Genomic DNA, 19,425 nt, shown 5'->3' with positions numbered 1-19,425 from the left:
TTCCCTGGACCCCTGTCTAGCAGGGCTACTGATGTGATCCCCGGGGTGAATTTCCTATATCCCATCCAATCATCAAGGTTTCTCTTGAAGAGGGGCATTGAGGCACTCTTCCTGACATGTATGGGCAGCCTATTCCAGAGTATGGGGAGACTCTGGGTCAGGAACCTATCCCTCCTGCATGTTCTATTCATCGTGATGACAAGGTTAATATCCTTAGAGCGTGTGGCTTGGAGGAATTGGGATTTCTAAGTGTAGCATGTCCAACAACTCTGGGTTTGATATAGCCCTGTATGTTAGGCAGAGATCACCTCTGATTAGGTGATATGCAACAGAGTATAGCTGGAGTTTCTTTAGATGGTCAGCATAAGGCATCTGCTTTAGGCCTGTGATTCTTTTTGTGAGGTATTTTTGCAGCCTTTCTAGTTGTTGCAGATGTCTTGTCAGGTACATACCAAACAGGGCATTGTATTCTATAATGGGTCTAATGAGGTATGAATACAGAGGGACAATTACCTCCTTTTTTCTGGATGAAAAGCCCTTAGTAATGAGATGTGCCATGTAGAAGGATTTTCTAATTGTTGTGGCTATGTGGTTATCAAAGGTGAGACCACTGTCCACCTGTGTCTCTAGGTCTCTTATCACACTTTCGGTGTTTAGTGTACTGCCACCTATGTGGTAGTTCACAGGTACGTGTTTTTTCCCAAAGGGGACAACTATACATTTTTTGGCATTTAGCTTGAGCCCATGGCTTTGGCACCAGGCATCTGTTTCAGTAAGGCTCTTTTGTAGTATATCCAGTATCTAATAAACTAATGTTAAAGATTATCCAAGCCCACAATGCACAAGGTACCTCACTCTACTCTCATAACATTGCCAAACTATGGAACACTCTTCCTCAGCCTATAGCTAAAAACCCTAGCCTCCTCAAATAACTCCTCAAGGAACATCTAGCTAAACACTGGCTTTGCTCCTGCCATACTCCAGGATAGTCAACCTGCTTCCAAAAAACAAGCCTCTCATTAATACTTCCCATATTCCTCCCTAAGCTAGATCATACCCCACAGCTACTGCTGTTATCTGCACATGGCTACATTGCTTCAACACTATCTTTCAGATAGCAGCTAAACTGCTTCCATCCTAGGTTCAAGAAATGTTCATAACCTGGACTGACTCTGTTAGCCTAAAATATGTCTCTTTGCAAATTCTGAAGGGTCATACAACTGTTTCTGGAAACTTATGTCTTTTGACCTTGATAATTGTATCAAAGTATTTTTAGTATTATTTTAAACTATCAAACATCTCAAACTTGACTAACTTTTTGTTAATATTGTTACTAGTTTAGGTTTACTTTGCTGTTTGTACATTACAAACATTATTAGTTTTTTAACATTTTTGTCATTATTGTTAACTTTTTCTCTACTCTATGTTCAGGAGCTTTTCTCCCCAGGTCTCTGCTGAAAATGGGCCCTGTGCCCAGTCGGACTTTACCCAGTTAACAATAAATAAATAAATAAATAAATGTGGGTTTGTTGAGGGCTCTTCTCAGCCTTCCACCTCCCATTCTGTTTCTTGAGGTTTTTTACTCTTCCTTCTATGAAGAATACTGCAGCAGTGATGTAGAAGGACATGTTACAGTTGTGTAAAATCTTACCATAACAGTAGATGCCCTTCTCTTCACTGTTGCAGTATTTGCTCCCTCCAACCCCTTCTTGTTCTGAATTTTTTCCTTCTGGATGCGCATGGACTCCTTTGCACTATGGCGACTGTTCTCTTCTGGGGCAATTCATTTCTAGGTAGTTGTGTCTGTATATCCCTTTTATGTCCTATATTCTGTACAGGGAGCATAAATTTGATGTACAGTGAATACAAGATCTTTTTTAAGCTTTTTCATACTAGCCAAGCATTGGGCAAATCTGGGCAGGCCATCCCTTCTGTGAAAAATACTGCAACAGTGAAGAAAAGAACATCTACTGTTATGGTAAGATTTTACACAACTGTATTATCTAGTTTCTTGCTGGCCATGAAGGAACTGGATACTGTAGAGCCAATCCCTAAATGACTTGACAGAATTTTATCTCCTCCCATGGACAGGGCACAGTAGAGCGGAGGGGGGTCACAGTTGATGCCATGGTTGTGGCAGCAGCCACCAAAAAAAAGAGCTTGCTGAACAGAGCTCTTCTGTCCAGCCTCCTAACAAGGGAGTCCAGGGCCTTGGACACATTTGGTAAGTGCAGGAATCCTTCAGCTACCTGTGCCCTCTGGTTGCTGAATTAGCTGGTACATTTTAAAAGCTTGCAAAGAGGTTTGACGAAATAACTTTTCAAATCTCTTTCTGGTTCCAGGTCTGCCAAGGACCAAAATAGAATCTCCTCATAACTGACCACTGTCCAGTCAAATTCTAATAAGTCCATAAGGCTGATCTAATCTCCCATGCAGCAGAAGGTACATCACAGGTGGCAGGTTTAGGCATAACCATCAGGAGACATGCCTGGATGCAACTATGTGATTTTGTGGAGCCCTTTAAGTCTTCTTTCTTCAGTGCTCCCTTTGATGGATTTTCCTTATTTAGCCCTAAGGTAAAAGACACGCTGTCCAGATATGAGTAAGAAGAAAAGACCCTGTCTGCAGTCTGCATATGTTTTTCTACTCTTCAGAGACCTTTGTCTAGGAATCAGTGGGGAGGTAGAAAAATGTGATTGTGCAAATCCCAGGGTTCTTTTCAAGGCTCCTGTGGAGATAGTTCCCACAGGGGCAGAGGGGGGAACTCAAATGGATGGAGCTGCCCCTGCAGCAGAGGTGGATTGCAGAACCAGGGCTTCCAGGATTCCTTCTCGGACAAGCCCTAAGAATGCTCCTGAAAGAGGCTTGACTGTTATCCTCTGGAGGCAGTCAGGGGCTTTTGTCTCTGCACCAAAGAGCCTGGCTATCTATAACAAAAGATTTCTGGGTGCAGAGAATTATATCCAGAGGTTATATCATACCATTTTACCAAATCCCCTTACACAAATGAAAATAATCCCTGATGTTCTGCCCAATCAGAGGGAAGCAACAGCATTACAAATAGAAAAGTTGCTAGAAAAAAAGAGTCATCCAGAAGGTCCCCCCACACCAGAGAGAATCTGGGACTTATTCAAGACTCTTCTGTGTGCCAAAAAAGACAGGGGAGTTAAGACCAATTCTGGATCTCAGCAAACAATCAATATGTGCAATGGTCAAGGCTGTGGATGGTCACGGTTCGGTCCATTTTACTTCTGTGTGAAATCATGATTGGATGTTCTCAACAGATCTTCAGGATGCATACTATCACATCAAAATGAACAAGTGCTCCAGAAGATGTCTGCACTTCCGGCTGGGAAACAGACATTACCAGTCAGAATCCTGTCCTTTGGTCTCACCACAGCCCCAGGGTGTTCAGCAAATGTATGGCAGTGTTAGCAGCTCACTTGAGACTGCAGGAATTCTGAGTGTTTCCATACCTAGATGACTGGCTCCTAACTGCCCCAACCAGGCATCTTCTCCTGCAGGCAAGGGACTACTTGCTTTAGTTGTGCATCCATCTAGGCATTACAGTCAGTTACAGCAAATCACAGCTCATATCTGTGCAGAATCTGGAGTTCATAGGTGCTTGTCTGGACACAGACACTCAAATAGCCTCTCTTCCTCCTGCCTGAATCCAGACACTCAAATCCCAGGTCAGAAAAGTAATACAGAATTCTTCTCTTCTGGTATATCTAATTTTATAAGCCTTGAGATCCATGGCAACTATCACCCTCATTCCTCTGGCCAGGTGTCACATGCGGATACTTCAATGAATCCTGTCAACCCAATGGTCCATTCTTCAGCATCCTTTAATCTCTCCACTCAGGATCACGCAAACATACAAAAGGTATCTTTGATAGATTAATTCGATTGAACTTTCTAAAGGCCATACATTTGTTCTCCCCCTGCACACGGCCATGGTGACCATGGACACCTCCCAACTGGGGTGGGAGGGGCACTATTTGGGAAAGACAATACAAGGTACACGGTCCCCCAAAAAGACCAAGACACATATCAATGTCCTAGAAATAAAGGCAGTTCTTCTAGTGTTGCTGGCCATTCAAGACATTCTCCCATCTGGGACAATTGCAATTCAAATGGACATGTTAGTGGTCTGGTAGATGAACAAACAGGGATGAATCAGGTCTTATCTGCTTTGTCTCAAAGAAGTAAGAGTGTGGCAATGGGCAATCCCTTCTGGTTGCTTCCTAATAGCAATACACATTCCAGGGGAAAACCACCATGATTGTGGACAAACTAAGCAGGTCCATTCTGATGGTTCACAAGCGGTATCTCAATATGAAAGTAGCGGGGGCAGATTTCCATCAACGGGACCAGCAATGCTGCAACCTCTTCGCATCTCCCATCAGCAATAAATGCAGCAGCTTCTTTGCCCTGATTCCTCCAATGGGGGTATCACCGACAGATGTTCTAGCTCGATTGGCCCTCCAGTCTTTATGCTTACCTACCTTTGCCTTTCATTCCCAAATTTCTACAGATAGCATGCCAGATGAAGAACAAAGTTATCCTCATTGCTCCCTTTTGGCCTCATCAGATTTGGTTCCCTTCCTCTGGGCTCACCTATGTCCAGCCTAGATGCTGGATCCAACTCCAGACCTTCTGTCTCACCCAACGGGGATGACCCATCCAGACTGAACTGGTTATCTATAGTACATTTTGAAATGAATTAAAAATAGTACCACTTGCAATTAGTACACTGTGATAATAAATAGGTTGTTTTGTACATATGTATACTATGATTCTGTAAAATTATATGTAAAATATGTGAACATATATATGAATTATTTTCCAAGAAATGTTATTCTCCTAAAAATCACAAGAGGCATCAGAGAATTACATTTTTGTATGACTGTTTTGAATTCAATTTTTAATAATGATTTTTGTAAATCCTCTTAAGAGGGAATGATTCAGGAACAAGTTTTTATCTGTTTGTTTAGTGACCCAAGAAGGAAGTTTGTAGGAAATGTTTATCCACATATAGAACAAAGAGAATCAGATTGGAGAAAATAAAAAGAAACATACAGCTATAGACATTTGACCACAATTAAATAACATGTAATATCTTACTAAGAGAACTGACATGCATGTCAGCATTGTAGAGTTGCTTTCTTATTATTGTTAAGAAATATTAGACTCTGCTACACTTTGCTGTGAAGGAAAGGTTAGTTTGCTGTTATTTTTTGTATTTCTGTATTGCCTTTCTATATTTTGAATACTGTAGTTTGTTTACTTTACCTTGTGTTTTGCTTGCATTCTGTTTAACAGCATATTAAAACTTCAAAAGAGACCACAGCTCTCTCTGTTCTGAGTCAGGCAGAAATAAGAACTGATTAATTAAGGACTCATTCATAAGACAGAAAAGGTCACTTAAGGTTAATCACTTGTTAACAGAGGGGGTGGAGCTAGGAACTAAAATTTCTATTTAAGGAGTAAACTAAAACATTTCAGAGCTTTACCAGAAAGGCTCATCCAGACTCTGCTACACTTTGCTGTGAAGGAAAGGTTAGTTTGCTGTTATTTTTTGTATTTCTGTATTGCCTTTCTATATTTTGAATACTGTAGTTTGTTTACTTTACCTTGTGTTTTGCTTGCATTCTGTTTAACAGCATATTAAAACTTCAAAAGAGACCACAGCTCTCTCTGTTCTGAGTCAGGCAGAAATAAGAACTGATTAATTAAGGACTCATTCATAAGACAGAAAAGGTCACTTAAGGTTAATCACTTGTTAACAGAGGGGGTGGAGCTAGGAACTAAAATTTCTATTTAAGGAGTAAACTAAAACATTTCAGAGCTTTACCAGAAAGGCTCATCCAGACTCTGCTACACTTTGCTGTGAAGGAAAGGTTAGTTTGCTGTTATTTTTTGTATTTCTGTATTGCCTTTCTATATTTTGAATACTGTAGTTTGTTTACTTTACCTTGTGTTTTGCTTGCATTCTGTTTAACAGCATATTAAAACTTCAAAAGAGACCACAGCTCTCTCTGTTCTGAGTCAGGCAGAATTTATCCCCTCCCTCCCACCCATAAGGACTCATTCATAAGACAGAAAAGGTCACTTAAGGTTAATCACTTGTTAACAGAGGGGGTGGAGCTAGGAACTAAAATTTCTATTTAAGGAGTAAACTAAAACATTTCAGAGCTTTACCAGAAAGGCTCATCCAGACTCTGCTACACTTTGCTGTGAAGGAAAGGTTAGTTTGCTGTTATTTTTTGTATTTCTGTATTGCCTTTCTATATTTTGAATACTGTAGTTTGTTTACTTTACCTTGTGTTTTGCTTGCATTCTGTTTAACAGCATATTAAAACTTCAAAAGAGACCACAGCTCTCTCTGTTCTGAGTCAGGCAGAATTTATCTCCTCCCTCCCACCCATTTAAGTTGTCTTGTTAAATACCACTGTCTTTCTAGTTGCCGCCTCTTATGTTAATCTGACCATATATCTCATTTCTCTCTACTTTCACTGGCTTATGTGAGTAATCACAAAACCATCACTTTTGAAATCCCACCCTTCAATTATTTAAATTTATTGGCCATCCTACAGTATTTCATAGTACCAAAATACAAAAGTAACCACCCCTTTCAGTCCATCTTGCTGTTTTAAAAATAGTAACTCTCCACTAAACCTTAACTTTTTAAACAGGTAAAACTCAAGTTACCTACTTTCATATCTAACTTCTCTAGTGCACACTGCAGAGTGCATTCTTTTCAATCTTACCTTTAAGCATCCCTGTTACTAGCACTTTCTCTAATACCTAAAAAGATCATCTCTACTTGACTCCAAGTAGACTTTTCTCTATCTGTTAAACCTAGCACTTGCTCCTACAGTACTTATTACCTTGATACGGCACTCTTATAGATAGCACCCCAAAAAGGCAACCCCCCATTTCTCAGTCACTCACGTCCCCCGGAATCTTTTTTTTTTTTTTGTCTAGTCCTTCTAGCATGTCGAGGGATCAGTTGCTAGTGTCCTCTCCTGCTCAGCTGGTGAACCTGGGAATATTGAGGCAATGTTACAATTGCCTCATGTACACAGACAATCCTCTCCTCCTCCCACAAAACACAAATACATGCGAGAGATGCAACTATACGGCCAAACTGGAGGCTGAGCTCTCTCAACATAGGACTGGCAAGACCAGTCAGGAGGAGAAGGTTACCACACACACTATAGACCCAGTCTCACATAGTACCATCACAACCTCAAATCATACACATAAACACACAAAGACATAGGCTCTGATCAAAAATCTACCAAAACAGCAGAGGCCACCAAAGCAGACACCCAAACAACCACCACCTCAGAACACAACACCTGCAACACATAGACCTCACAGTCAGAGTGTCAAACAGTCACAGCCCTTAAGGCCAAACACAATGCCAGACACACTAGTCATTGGTGACTCCATAGTCAGACACACTGGCGTCCCGCTCACCAGACTGAGTAAGGAGAAGGTCACAGTAAGCTGCCTGTCGGGCTAGAATCCGCCACATAGCATAAGCACTCAGGTCTCTCAACAGCAGGTACAAATATGACTCAGTCATTGTCCACGCTGGTGTAAACGACCTGAGACGTACCTCCTTGGACTACATGAAAAGAGACATTGAGGAGCTCTCTGATTATGTAGCCCAGGCAGGTATGACCCTGACCTTGAGCAGTATCCTACCTTCACCAAGAATGATGCCACAATACAGAGATAAGATGATCAGCTTTAACAATTGGCTTAAACTCTGGTGTCATTCAAAGGGGATCCAATGTCTGTCTGCCTGGGATGACATGCTGGACAAGCCACGCTGTTCGCAAGGGACGGCTTGCACCTGTCACCCTGGGATTCGGATATTGGCAAAGGCTCTTGCCACCCCATAGTGCCTTTTTAGGCAAGGCTCAAATTCTAAACCTACCACCCTAGAACACAAAAAGGAAAAAACTAAGGGTAATGCTGCTCAATGCCAGAAGTCTAAATCTCAAAATGCGAGGCCCTTCTCAGTATGGAGAACATCGATGTCTGTGCAGTGACAGAAACCTGGTTCAAGGCTCCTGAGAGCACCCCAGCACTATCAGGTTTTACCTCTTATCATGCGTTCCGGCCCCAAAATCCGGACAATACCAAGAAAGGAGGGTATCCATATTCATCAAAGACACCCACACCTCAAGACTGGTGGCAACGCATGATGCATCGGAGACCATCCAGGTGCAATTAACCATAGGCAAGACTGCTCTGCAAATTGTAGCATGTTACAGGCCACCCTCACAAACTCAGGAACCTCACATGGCCTTCCTGAAAACACTAGAGGGATAAATGTATCACCAAACACCATCATACTAGGTGACTTCAATTACCCTAATATAGACTGGGAACACTACTCAAGCCCAAACACCTAGCCCAAAAGTTCCTGGAATTCATAAACTCAAATGCCATGGAACAACTAGTCACCATCCCCACAAGAGGAGAAAACATACTTGATCTCATCATCACGAACATGGGAGCACAATGTTCAACACCGGAAGTATACCCTCACTGGTGAGATCAGATCACAAACTAATCTCGCTGGAGGTCCTTATCCCACCCCACCTGAAATAAAAAGACCACAGTAAAGAACTTCTCGAAAGCCGACTTCACACTTCTAAAGACTAGTGTGGTCTCCTTTAAGGCCCCGAGCCGGCGGAAAACAGTACTCAAGCCGCTGAATCACTTACAAATGCCTTCTACCAGCACCTGCAGGACTGCATGGATAAGGCAATCCCAAGCAAAACAAAGACTCTTTGTACCAAAGGCAAGCGTCCACTCTGGTGGACCCCAGCCATAAACAAACTCTACAACAAAAGGAGGAAGCTACTACAAGATAGAGCAAAATCCTTAAAAGGTAAGACACCCTTGATCACTATAAGTAAAAACTAAGAGCTCTCATAAAATCATCCAAAGCAAATTTTGAGAGAAAAATAGCTAAAGACTCAAAAGACAATCATAAGGCCTTCTTTAGCTATGTTAGAAACCTGGGAGGAAACTCCCAGATATGCTCAGAACTAGTTCAAAATGATGTGAAGATTACTGATCCTACAGACATTGCCAACATACTGGCTGACAGGTTCAGTGCAAACTTCTCCCCTCCCCAAAGGAGAGATATCTATACCAAGCGATTGCAGCCCCCAAACATCTCCAACGCCCAAGTGAGAACTGCTCTCTCCAAAGCAAAAACACAGCATCCATGGGACCTGATGGTGTCCCCGGCTGTGTGCTCCACGAACTCAACGAGGAATTAAACCCACAGCTAGGACAGCTGTTTAATCATAGTCTTACCTCTGGATCCAGGAGTGGCGCACTGCAACTGTGGTCCCACTTCACAAGTGCCTCCACTGACCCTGGAAATTACCGCCCATTAGCTTGACAAGCCTTATCTGCAAAGCCATGGAGAGGATCATAATGGACCTCATAAATAAAGACATAGGGAATTTGCAGACTTTGGATCCATCCCAGTTTGGCTTTGTCAAAGGCAGATCATGCCTTCTAAACTTGGTTGACTTTTGAAACAGTCACCAAAGCCATTGATGAGGGAAAGGCAGTCCATACAGCCTACCTCGATCTGGCGAAGGCCTTTGATACAATACCCCACTCGGGTATCATTGAAAAACTCATCAGCTTAAATGTTAACCCATACATCACAAGATGGGTTGCAAACTGGCTGAGTGACAGAACCCACAGGGTCAGAGTTGCTGGCGCCATGTCAGACTCAAAGCCTGTCACAAGTGGTGTACCACAGGGCTCAGTCCTGGGCCCACTCTTGTTTGGCATCTACTTTTCCAAGTACAAGCAAACACAGGAGGGTTATGGCTGACAAAGTTTGCAGATGACTGCAAACTGGGCCATAGTAGAAAACACATCTGACACAGATATCCTTCAGAAGGGTCTCACAGAAATGGATAACTGGTGCCAGAGCCATGGCCTAAAGTTAAATGCCAAAAATGCATAGTCATACCCTTCGGGAAAAACAGGGTTACCCTAGCTACCAAATAGGTGGCAATCCACTGAGTACAGAAGAAGTTATCAGGGACCTGGGGACCCAGGTTGATAGTAGTCTGTCATTCGACACCCATGTAGCTAAAGTAGTTAGGAAGACCTTCTACATTGCCCACCTTATCATGAAGGGATTCTCATCTAGATCAAGGAGGTCATAGTCTCCCTATACTCATCACTCATCAGACCAATGATTGAGTACAATGCCCCATTCGGAATGTATCTGACCCGACACTTGCAGCAGCTGGAGAGGCCACAAAAGTTCCTCACCAAAAGGGTAAAGGGTCTCAAACATCTGTCCTATGCTGCCCGACTGAAAGAACTCCAGCTCTATTCAGTCGCCAGCTCAGAGGTGACCTTTGCCTAACATACAAGGCCATGTCAAACCCAGATTTGATGAATATGCTTCACCTCAAAAATCTAGATCCGTCAGAGCCACAAGGGCGGAGACTTAAACCTATTAATAGGACGTGCTGGAGGGATAGATTCATCACCCAAAGACTCCCTATGCTGTGGAATAAAATCCCGGTATATGTGAGGCAGAGCACCTCGCTGGCCTTGTTCAAGAGAAATCTTGACCAATGGATGGGAGATCGCAGATATACCCCAGGGATTACCTCAGTGTCACTGCTCAACAGAGGCACAGCAAAATAATGGGTATAGTTCCCCATACTAAAGGGGTGGCGTAAGCCACAAAACTATGGGCTAGGCTTGTAAATGCCCTCGGGCAGATAGCCTAGTATGAACCTATGAACCTATGAACCTATAAGAAGCTATAAGACTACTTGAAAAGTTGAATATAATTTGTCAGAGGCAGGTGCGGCATGAAGGACAGTTTCACACTTCTACATACAGAGATGATACTTACTTAGTGACATTAAAATAGATTTAGTGACTGCTTACTTGAAAATAAGGGCACCAGGATTGTAAAAACCTTGCTGAATTCAGAAAACAAGATCTTGTTAGATTTCTGCAAACAAGGAACATTGTTATTTTAAATGCTCAGTATGATCTCTTTAGTTTGGGATATTACCAGATAGTTTCTACAGTATGCATATTATCATCACAGCTGACATTATTCAAGCATATGTTTGAAGAGAAAAGTGACATGTCTATCAGGACATGTTATATGACTATCTGAGAAATGAGTAGTAAAAGTTTCTTATCTGTATTCAGAATACAACAAAACATTTGATATAGTCTATAATGTCTTACAAATGAAGGATTATGTTACTCAGTGGTCATGAAAATGTGAAAACACTGACAGACCATTATAAATTTGGTCTGAGTGGGCTGTGTCAAGAAATCCTACATAGTAACAGAACATATCTGTATCTATTTTACTTGCTTTTTTCAGTCTTATGATTTTTACTGCATAGTAATTACAAAGTATGAGCATGGGATTACCTAGTAAAAGATAATATACATAACAAAACAAAGGAATAGACGTGACTTTTAAGAACTATGAGTGAATGAATGCATTTGAGAACAAGTAGCTATAGTCAACAGCTTGGACATCACTGTTATTAGAAAACACACCCTGGTCCACAGAATCACTTACACATACTGAAATGACAGCCTTAGTGGAATCCCTTACACGACATCAAAGGTCAGAGGGCATTCCACAGAGAATTACATGGAGACAGATCAACACATAATGAAAATAAAGGAACAAAAATGGAATATTAGCACAGGACAGGTCATGAAACAAATATGGCAGAACTACAGAGGGATGCATTGCAGCAGTAAAACAACTATAAATGTAAAAATAGTAACAGATCACTTACCAAACAAAGGTTGTAAGCTCAGTTTAATGAGTTTTTCATGCTTATATTAATAAATTAATACTTAATTAAATAATAAAATAAACAACACTTTGCATGGCAACTGACATTACAGATTGTAATTATATCATCTAGTATGACAACATCAACTCTGTGTCCCAGTATTTATGACATCATTCTTACTTAAGAATGTTTGCATGGTGGGTGCTTTGTTCACTTTTGTTTACAATGAAAGCAGGGTTACAAAAATGAAGCTGTGACAGACGGCATATCCATACATTATGTATCAGTGAAATTAATAAGGGTTGTAATTATTACATCCACTGTGAGTAGCTATACCAAATACACCTGCCACTTCCTTTCCCACATTAAGGAGTACATTTTTCCATGTTGTTGTGGCACATGGTGAAATTTTGTTCCCCATATGTACTGTAGATTGTGATAAATATTTCATGATGTGAAATTAAATGTTTGACTGAAATCAAATGTAGGCACTGTTGTTTATGTAAGATTTCAGATTTACATAGAAATCATATTTAATAAACTTTCATGAAACAATTTTTTATTTACTCTGTGCTTTTTACGGCATCCAATCCCTGCTGAGCATTGAACTGCTGCTACTACCTATTCATTCCCTATTACTGTGACAATGGCAATCCAAGATACAACTGGGATACAGGCAGCCATGAGGGGTGATTTGTCTTTAAGATTCTCACTCCTCCACTTGAGCAGGGATGTGCAACACAGTGAGATACATCGCCAGAGATACTACTATGTCTTCTCATGGAAAGGCATGCTTCTGTGCACCCATCAGTGAAGGCCATCATGTTCATGGCTTAGTTAACTGAATTCACACTCCAGGTCTACCCCAAGTCTTGTAACCTTCCTCCAAGGGACACAGGCAGAGGGTGACTGTGTATCATCACCTACTGAGGATAGGCATAACCATCATCCACATTTCAGTTCCCATAGGCACCTCAGCCACTAATCAAATTCAGGTCATAAATAGGGATTTATCTCTCTATGCCAGTGGAGCTGGCTGTTCCAAACAAATTTGAAAATGTATGACCAAATTCAAGCCAGCATTTTGTATACTTCATAATTATATTTCAACATCAAAAGATTTATACAGATCCATTTTGTATACAGTTGTCTAGTTGGACTTGCACAGCTGTTATTTAATGGCAACTAATAACACACCTGAAATGCAGTCATCATAGTAACATTTATAAAATTAGTAATAGGAACAAAACAGCAGAAAAGCGGCTAGTGATCATAAAACATAAAGATAGAATGCATATATGTGTATGTGTTTTCAAAAGTGCAAACATCTGTGATTGTCATCATCTATGTGGACATTTGTGCATGTGATATTTACTTTTCATTCTGACCTCATGTTTGAAGTAGAGAACAATGCACTCACTCCTAATTTCTAGATTTCTTCTGTTTGTAAAATTACATTTAAGACATATATTAGAACTTCTGAAGTAATATCACATTCCTTATGCATTAATAAAGTGAAATATTAGAAAAAGGTCCCTTAGCACACTGACATGTATCTATGTGATTCATGCAGTTACCATTTTACTTAAGGAAAATATTTCAAATGTTTTACATAAACAAGCATACAGATGAAATATTAGCTCCTCCTTGTAACAAAACACTGTATCATCCATCCATCCACAACACCTTTTTCACATTTTTACACATGGGTTTAGGGTATCCTATAAACAGTGATAATAACCTAGAACCAATGTTCACATGGCTGAAGTTGTTCTTCCATTGCGTGCGTACACACACACACACACACACACACACACACACACACACACACACACACACACACACACACACACATACTTACACCTGTTGTGACTTTATTGCATGTCTTTGGAATGTGAGAGAAAACCCGAGATCCCAGAAAAAACCTACATGAACACAAGAAGGATATGCATACTGTACATAGAAGGCATCCCAGCTGAGAACTGAACCAAAGAATTTCTTACTGTGAGGTAACAATGCTACCTGTCATGCCTGTATGCCACTACATGGTGTCAGGATGTCACAACAATAGTGACAATGATTTACAGTCAATGTCCACAATGCTGGGAGACTAGCTGTGCTGCAGTTCTTATTACATACCCCCACAACACACACACACACACACACACACACACACACACACACACACACACACACACACACACACACACACAGACACACACACCTACTCCTGTGGTAATCTGTCTAGATAGTTACATTAATTTACATCTTAAACATAGAAGGAAAGACTGGAGTTCTTATCTAAAGGATTTTCTTGTGTCATTAGAAAACTGAAGAAACATAACAAAGAAGATCTGTAACTGCTTAGTCTTTTTAATATGGTGCAATATGTTTCTGTAATATCCTATCTCTGACAGCTGAGTGTTACAGGTGTGTTAATTTAAGAAGTTCATATTCCATTCAATAAATCTTTTTACTGGAGTGTTATAAATAACTACCAGTGCAGCTCTATATCGCTAACCATCTTTCACTAATTATCATGAAACATTAAAAGTATTTGATGTATATTTCACACTAATGGTAAAATAAATCTTAAGGAAATGCTTTTGAAAAGGTGCACTACCTCAAAAAAATATTTTGTGCTTCATATGGATAACTGCCATAACCTGACTCTGATATAAAGAATATAATTTTTAATGTTGCTAACTTGCCTTTATGGTGAATTAACAGTAACTTGATATATAGAAGAGTACTATGTGAGGTTGAAATCTGACAGTTTGAATTCTATAAAAAAATGATTTTTTTATGAGACTAATCTATAGTTTTTTTTTGAGAAGCTCATACACTTGGTGACTTGGATTTAGTTTAAGCTCAGTGTATTAGAAAATGTACTTTTAACATGGTTATGATGCAGGTATCATAGAACATCATTTGTATGTACAAGCACACACCTCTACACATATAATATAAAAAGAACGATACAGGGGGCAACTCACAATACAAACTAATCCCCCTAATGGATCAGTTCTCCCATCATTCAAAAATAGTGAGAAAAATATATTTTGCAGGAAAGAGATAAGTTAATCTCTATGTTTGAGGAGTGAGGCTATCCAACTCAGTTACTCCAAAATATTAGTAAGGAGGTAACTTTAGATAGGAGAGATATATTTATACCTATTTTAGAAAAGGATTAATCCCTCAACACCAGAAATAAAGGACATTATAATTAGGAAAGGGGCATAGCTTTGGAATATAATAATATGACTGGGATAGTAAAGGGTGTTATTTAAAGAAATTGGAAACATTTCACAATAGATAATACAATTTTGGATGTAGTCGGTGACAAGCCTATTCTTATGTATAAGAGAGGACAGAATTTGAAAAGTAAATTTGAACATAATGGAAAGATCCAAGTACATAAAAACAGAAAAGGTACTGGGAGGTGTCAATCAGGTAAGCAATGCTAATATATATATATATATATATATATATATATATATATATATATATATATATATATATACACACACACACACACACACACACACACACACACACACACACACACACACACGAGGGAGAATTTAAAATTTGAGAGACCCTATTTTTAAATGATGGAGGGAATTTATCCACTAGGAGGTTAGTTTTTATTGTGAGTTGTCCCAGTGCCATTCTTTTTATACTGGGAAAACTGTGCATCCTTTGCATAAAAGTACATATGAACATTATTATGAGATTTTCTAAAAAAATGTACTAATGACGCTCTATACAGACATTCTGTTTTTTTGTAAAGAGAATAATGACTTTAGGTTTAAAATATTAGAAAAAATCCCCATGGACCAAAAAGGGGTAATTGAGAAAATAAAACTGAAGTAAAAGAATCTTAGTGGCAACTTCGACAAAGTGCTGCAGAACCTCCAGGCCTTAATGATGTTATTTCATTGCATAGTATTTTAAAATTACTCTCTTCTAAATTATAATAGGTGTAATCATATAGTACAAGTATTTGAGAATTTTTTAATTACCTATCATAGTGTGTTATTATACATGTTTTTAGCAGTCGTTAATTTTGATGTTTCTTTTTATACAGACTTATTTTTTACGCTGTACATACATATACAAAGATTAAGTTGAGCGTATTATTTTATACATATTTATATGTATTCTTAGTGGTTATTTAAATATACAAATATGTAATTATAATTAGGATCATGATTTCTGAGGATATTTTAACTGGAAGGGATGGAGAATTAATCAGTTCTGATGAAGTCATGTTTAGGTTTGAAGGATGAAAGTGCCTAATGTTTCAATAAACTGTAAGCAAATTATTTTGATGTCTTCCTTGCTGAGGAATGATGTTTCAAATTATATTTTAGTAAAGTGCTATTTGTTGAATTAATATATCAAAATGTCACATTATATGCTTGAATTATTCTTGTGCAGGAAAACTATACTGAATCAGACAGTTCATTCAATGTTTTTTTTTATTTCCCCACATCCTTCCTTCATTGTTACTAGCCCAGTCCTTATGCCCCATCTGCACTGGGTCTACCAGTTCCTCCATGCCGCCACAGACTATTCCAGTGATCTGCTGGGGCTGGTCAAGGATCACAGGCTACTTGGCTTATTGGCATACTTTATTCCCCCCTCCCCTTTGTTGCAGTGTGGTATGGCCCTAGGGCATGCAATGTGGGGGTCTGCTGCATATTTCCCCACCTCTGCAGCAGATCAGCCAAATCTCATTGCCCTTGTTGACCATGTCTCCTTGGGCAATGTCCATGACCTCCACCAGGGATCATCATCTAGAGACTCTCATGTATCATGTGCACCCCAGGATGGGCATGCCCATCTTTCCCTGCTGCTCCATTAGTCACCTGAGACGCTACTCAAACCTGGGTTGTAGTCAGGGTTTTATCCCTCTATGTCAACAGAGCAGCTACAGTGCATTCAGTATTAATTAAAGTAATACACGTAATGTCATATCTGCATTTGGCATTTCTGGTTCATACAGTATAAATATTTGTATCTCAAATCACAGAGTATGAAGCCCAAATGTATTTGTGTCTGTAATACACACTGAAGTAGCATTGTTGTTGAATGACATCTTCAGTAAAGCATTTTGTTCATTATCTGACCTATAAGATCTAATAAATAGTATTAGTGTGCTTAATTAAAAGGTACAGTTTTGCTATCTCAACAAGTGTATGGATTTAACAGAACATACTTGGCAATTCTTTAACAACTGTATATCTTGTTTGAAGAAAGAACACTTACTGAAACTGGTTTACATAAAAGTTCAAAGGGATATCATCTGTGACAAACAAGTAAATTGAAATTAATGCTTCTGACACGCATGTAGTATTTATACTTTCAATTATTCTGGAACATAGGTTCAGACTTGAAACTATATGCCACCGTGCAAATGTTATACTAGCAACTTTTCTTACTGGATTTTTAAAACATGCCAAAGTATTGTATAACTGCATCCGTAATTTGGGAAGTCAGTTATTTTTGTCAGATACAGACTTTCAGAATTAATGCTATTTATTTGTGTAATAAAGTGTTGAAACTTACAAGTAAGCGCAAACTATTCAAATAATCTCTCTCTTGTTAGAATTATTTAGAAAATAACATAACAAGATGTAATGTCTGATGTCTTTCTATTAGAAATGCTTCCCATATGATGGAAGTCTGCTAAATGACAAGTAATTCCCAGTGTTAAAGAGATTTACTTCATGCCAATTTTTTGCAAGTGTACTTAAGACCTTGACAATGTGAAGGCAGGTGATGAGGATTATGAAGAAGAAAGAAGCACTGTGCCATTTTTTCACAGACAAAGTGTTGTTCATTTTCACAGGAAGATGACTGTAGTTGTCCTTCAAAGACATCTGCACAATCAGTATTCAAAAATGCAATAATTCCTCTGTTAGGAAAGAAAAAAGGGTATGCAAGTCAAGCACAAATCATGTATATTTAGAAAAAAAATATGCATTTTTAAATATAGATTACAAACAGCAATACAAATCTCTGCACATCTAAGTTTGTATATACAAAATGAGAGTAAATGAACCCTGTAAATGAGAAAACATAAGATATCATTACATTCACTGCTGCAGTATTCTAAACAGATGGGATTCCCTGCTGTGGAAACCAGAATGTTTGGCCAGTCTATCAAAGACTACTTGTTGCTTTTAAAAGGTATGCCAAATGCCGCCCAAATGCTCCTTGTGTAGCATAGGGCATAAAGGTGATGTTCAGGCCTACCATAATCAGAATTTCTTTGCCGCCAGGCTAACCATATGTTTTTACTGTTGGTCTGTTTATCTGCATCCATATTCTGCCAGTTTAATGCATTTTCATTCTCCAGTGACTACCTAGGCCTGTTTGCTGACTTCTATTGCAGTTGCAGATAAGTGCCCCATTGGGGATTTTGTTTTTTCTTACTTTTTGTGCACCTTTGGGTTAATGTCACTCAGGAAGGGTAAATGCCATTGTGGGAGACAGATTCGCCATAAAGACCGACCTCAATAAGTATCATTTTTGCCTAAGAGCTTTTCATGACCATACGTCTTTTTCTATTTATCAGGGGTTCATTCCAAAAACCCTTCACAATAGAGTTTCTTCCCTTTCCTTGTATCTTGAGAACCAGTGTCTTAAGCTTCCTGCTAAAGATACAATGGAAGGAATCTCCCACCCCCAGGATCAGCCATTAGGGAAGAAGAAGGTGAAAAAGGTATGACCAGAATTTTCCTCTGTCCAACCTCTGCCTGGTGTTTTTCCCTAGGTTGTTAACCTGGAGGCTCGCCTGGCTGTGTTGTCAGATTTCTCTTCTGTGACCGTGTCGGAGACTGGTAAGGGGCTAGCTGGCAGCATGTCCAAAAGACTTTGCACACATCCATCTTGGACATTATGGGGTATCCTTGGTTTATTTTTTCTGAGGGACCTAGGGGAGTTCTTCAGTTTTTGGTTGGGAAAGAAGTCCCTATTATGGTTTTCAACTGCTGTTCTGGGTCTGAGCCTTAGTTTTTTGGGGGGGATGTTCCCTTAAAAAAGAAACAGAAAATGAAACATGTTTCTTCTGCTCCTAGGGATCCACAAAGTGAGTGGCAGGCCTTCACTCAGGGGCTGTTTACTGCTTTATTGTCCTTAAAGCCTCCACAAGGGGTTTTGGTTCCTGCTCCTCCTTAGTCCTCTACTCCCCTTAAAAGGCCTAGAGACAGGATTCTTCTGAGGATAAGTCAGAGTTGGATAATTAATCCCTGACTTATTCTACTCAAATTCCTTCTCCTTTAGACTATGGGGCAGAGGAGGAGGAATACATTAGTTCTGATGTTCCTTTTGAGAAAATTTCCTCTGAGGACACACTCTCTAGGATGATGGATTTTTTATAAGTGGGTTTGTGCCCAGGTCTCTGATATCCATAAGAGGTACTATGAGTTGCTGCAGTTGGAATACCCTAAACCTGTGGCTATTCCTCCTGTTTCAGCTGCTTTGCTGGATGCTTTTTCAAAAGCATCTCATGCACCTAATTCTCTGCCCCCTGCTCCCAAGAAGTCGGACAGGTTTTATAGAG

The 19,425-nt window shown here is 39.7% G+C and overlaps 1 protein-coding gene across 1 annotated transcript in view; it reads right to left on the bottom strand.

Annotated features, from left to right (window-relative positions):
- Window positions 1-16,185: 16,185 nt before the first annotated feature.
- The window catches only part of LOC122808100 (C-type lectin domain family 12 member A-like), a 381,899-nt gene continuing 378,659 nt past the window's right edge, over window positions 16,186-19,425 (bottom strand). Inside the window, exon 6 of the mRNA XM_044079075.1 lies at window positions 16,186-17,775. Coding sequence (XP_043935010.1) covers window positions 17,586-17,775 — 190 coding nt within the window. The 3' untranslated portion in view covers window positions 16,186-17,585. The remainder of the gene's footprint in view (window positions 17,776-19,425) is intronic.

The sequence above is a fragment of the Protopterus annectens genome, chromosome 1.part1, assembly GCF_019279795.1.
Source record: "Protopterus annectens isolate FY-2018-M chromosome 1.part1, PAN1.0, whole genome shotgun sequence".
Classification (NCBI taxonomy): domain Eukaryota; kingdom Metazoa; phylum Chordata; order Ceratodontiformes; family Protopteridae; genus Protopterus; species Protopterus annectens.
The sequence above is the reverse complement of the archived record's forward strand: the minus strand, read 5'-3'. Positions and strand labels throughout refer to the sequence as shown.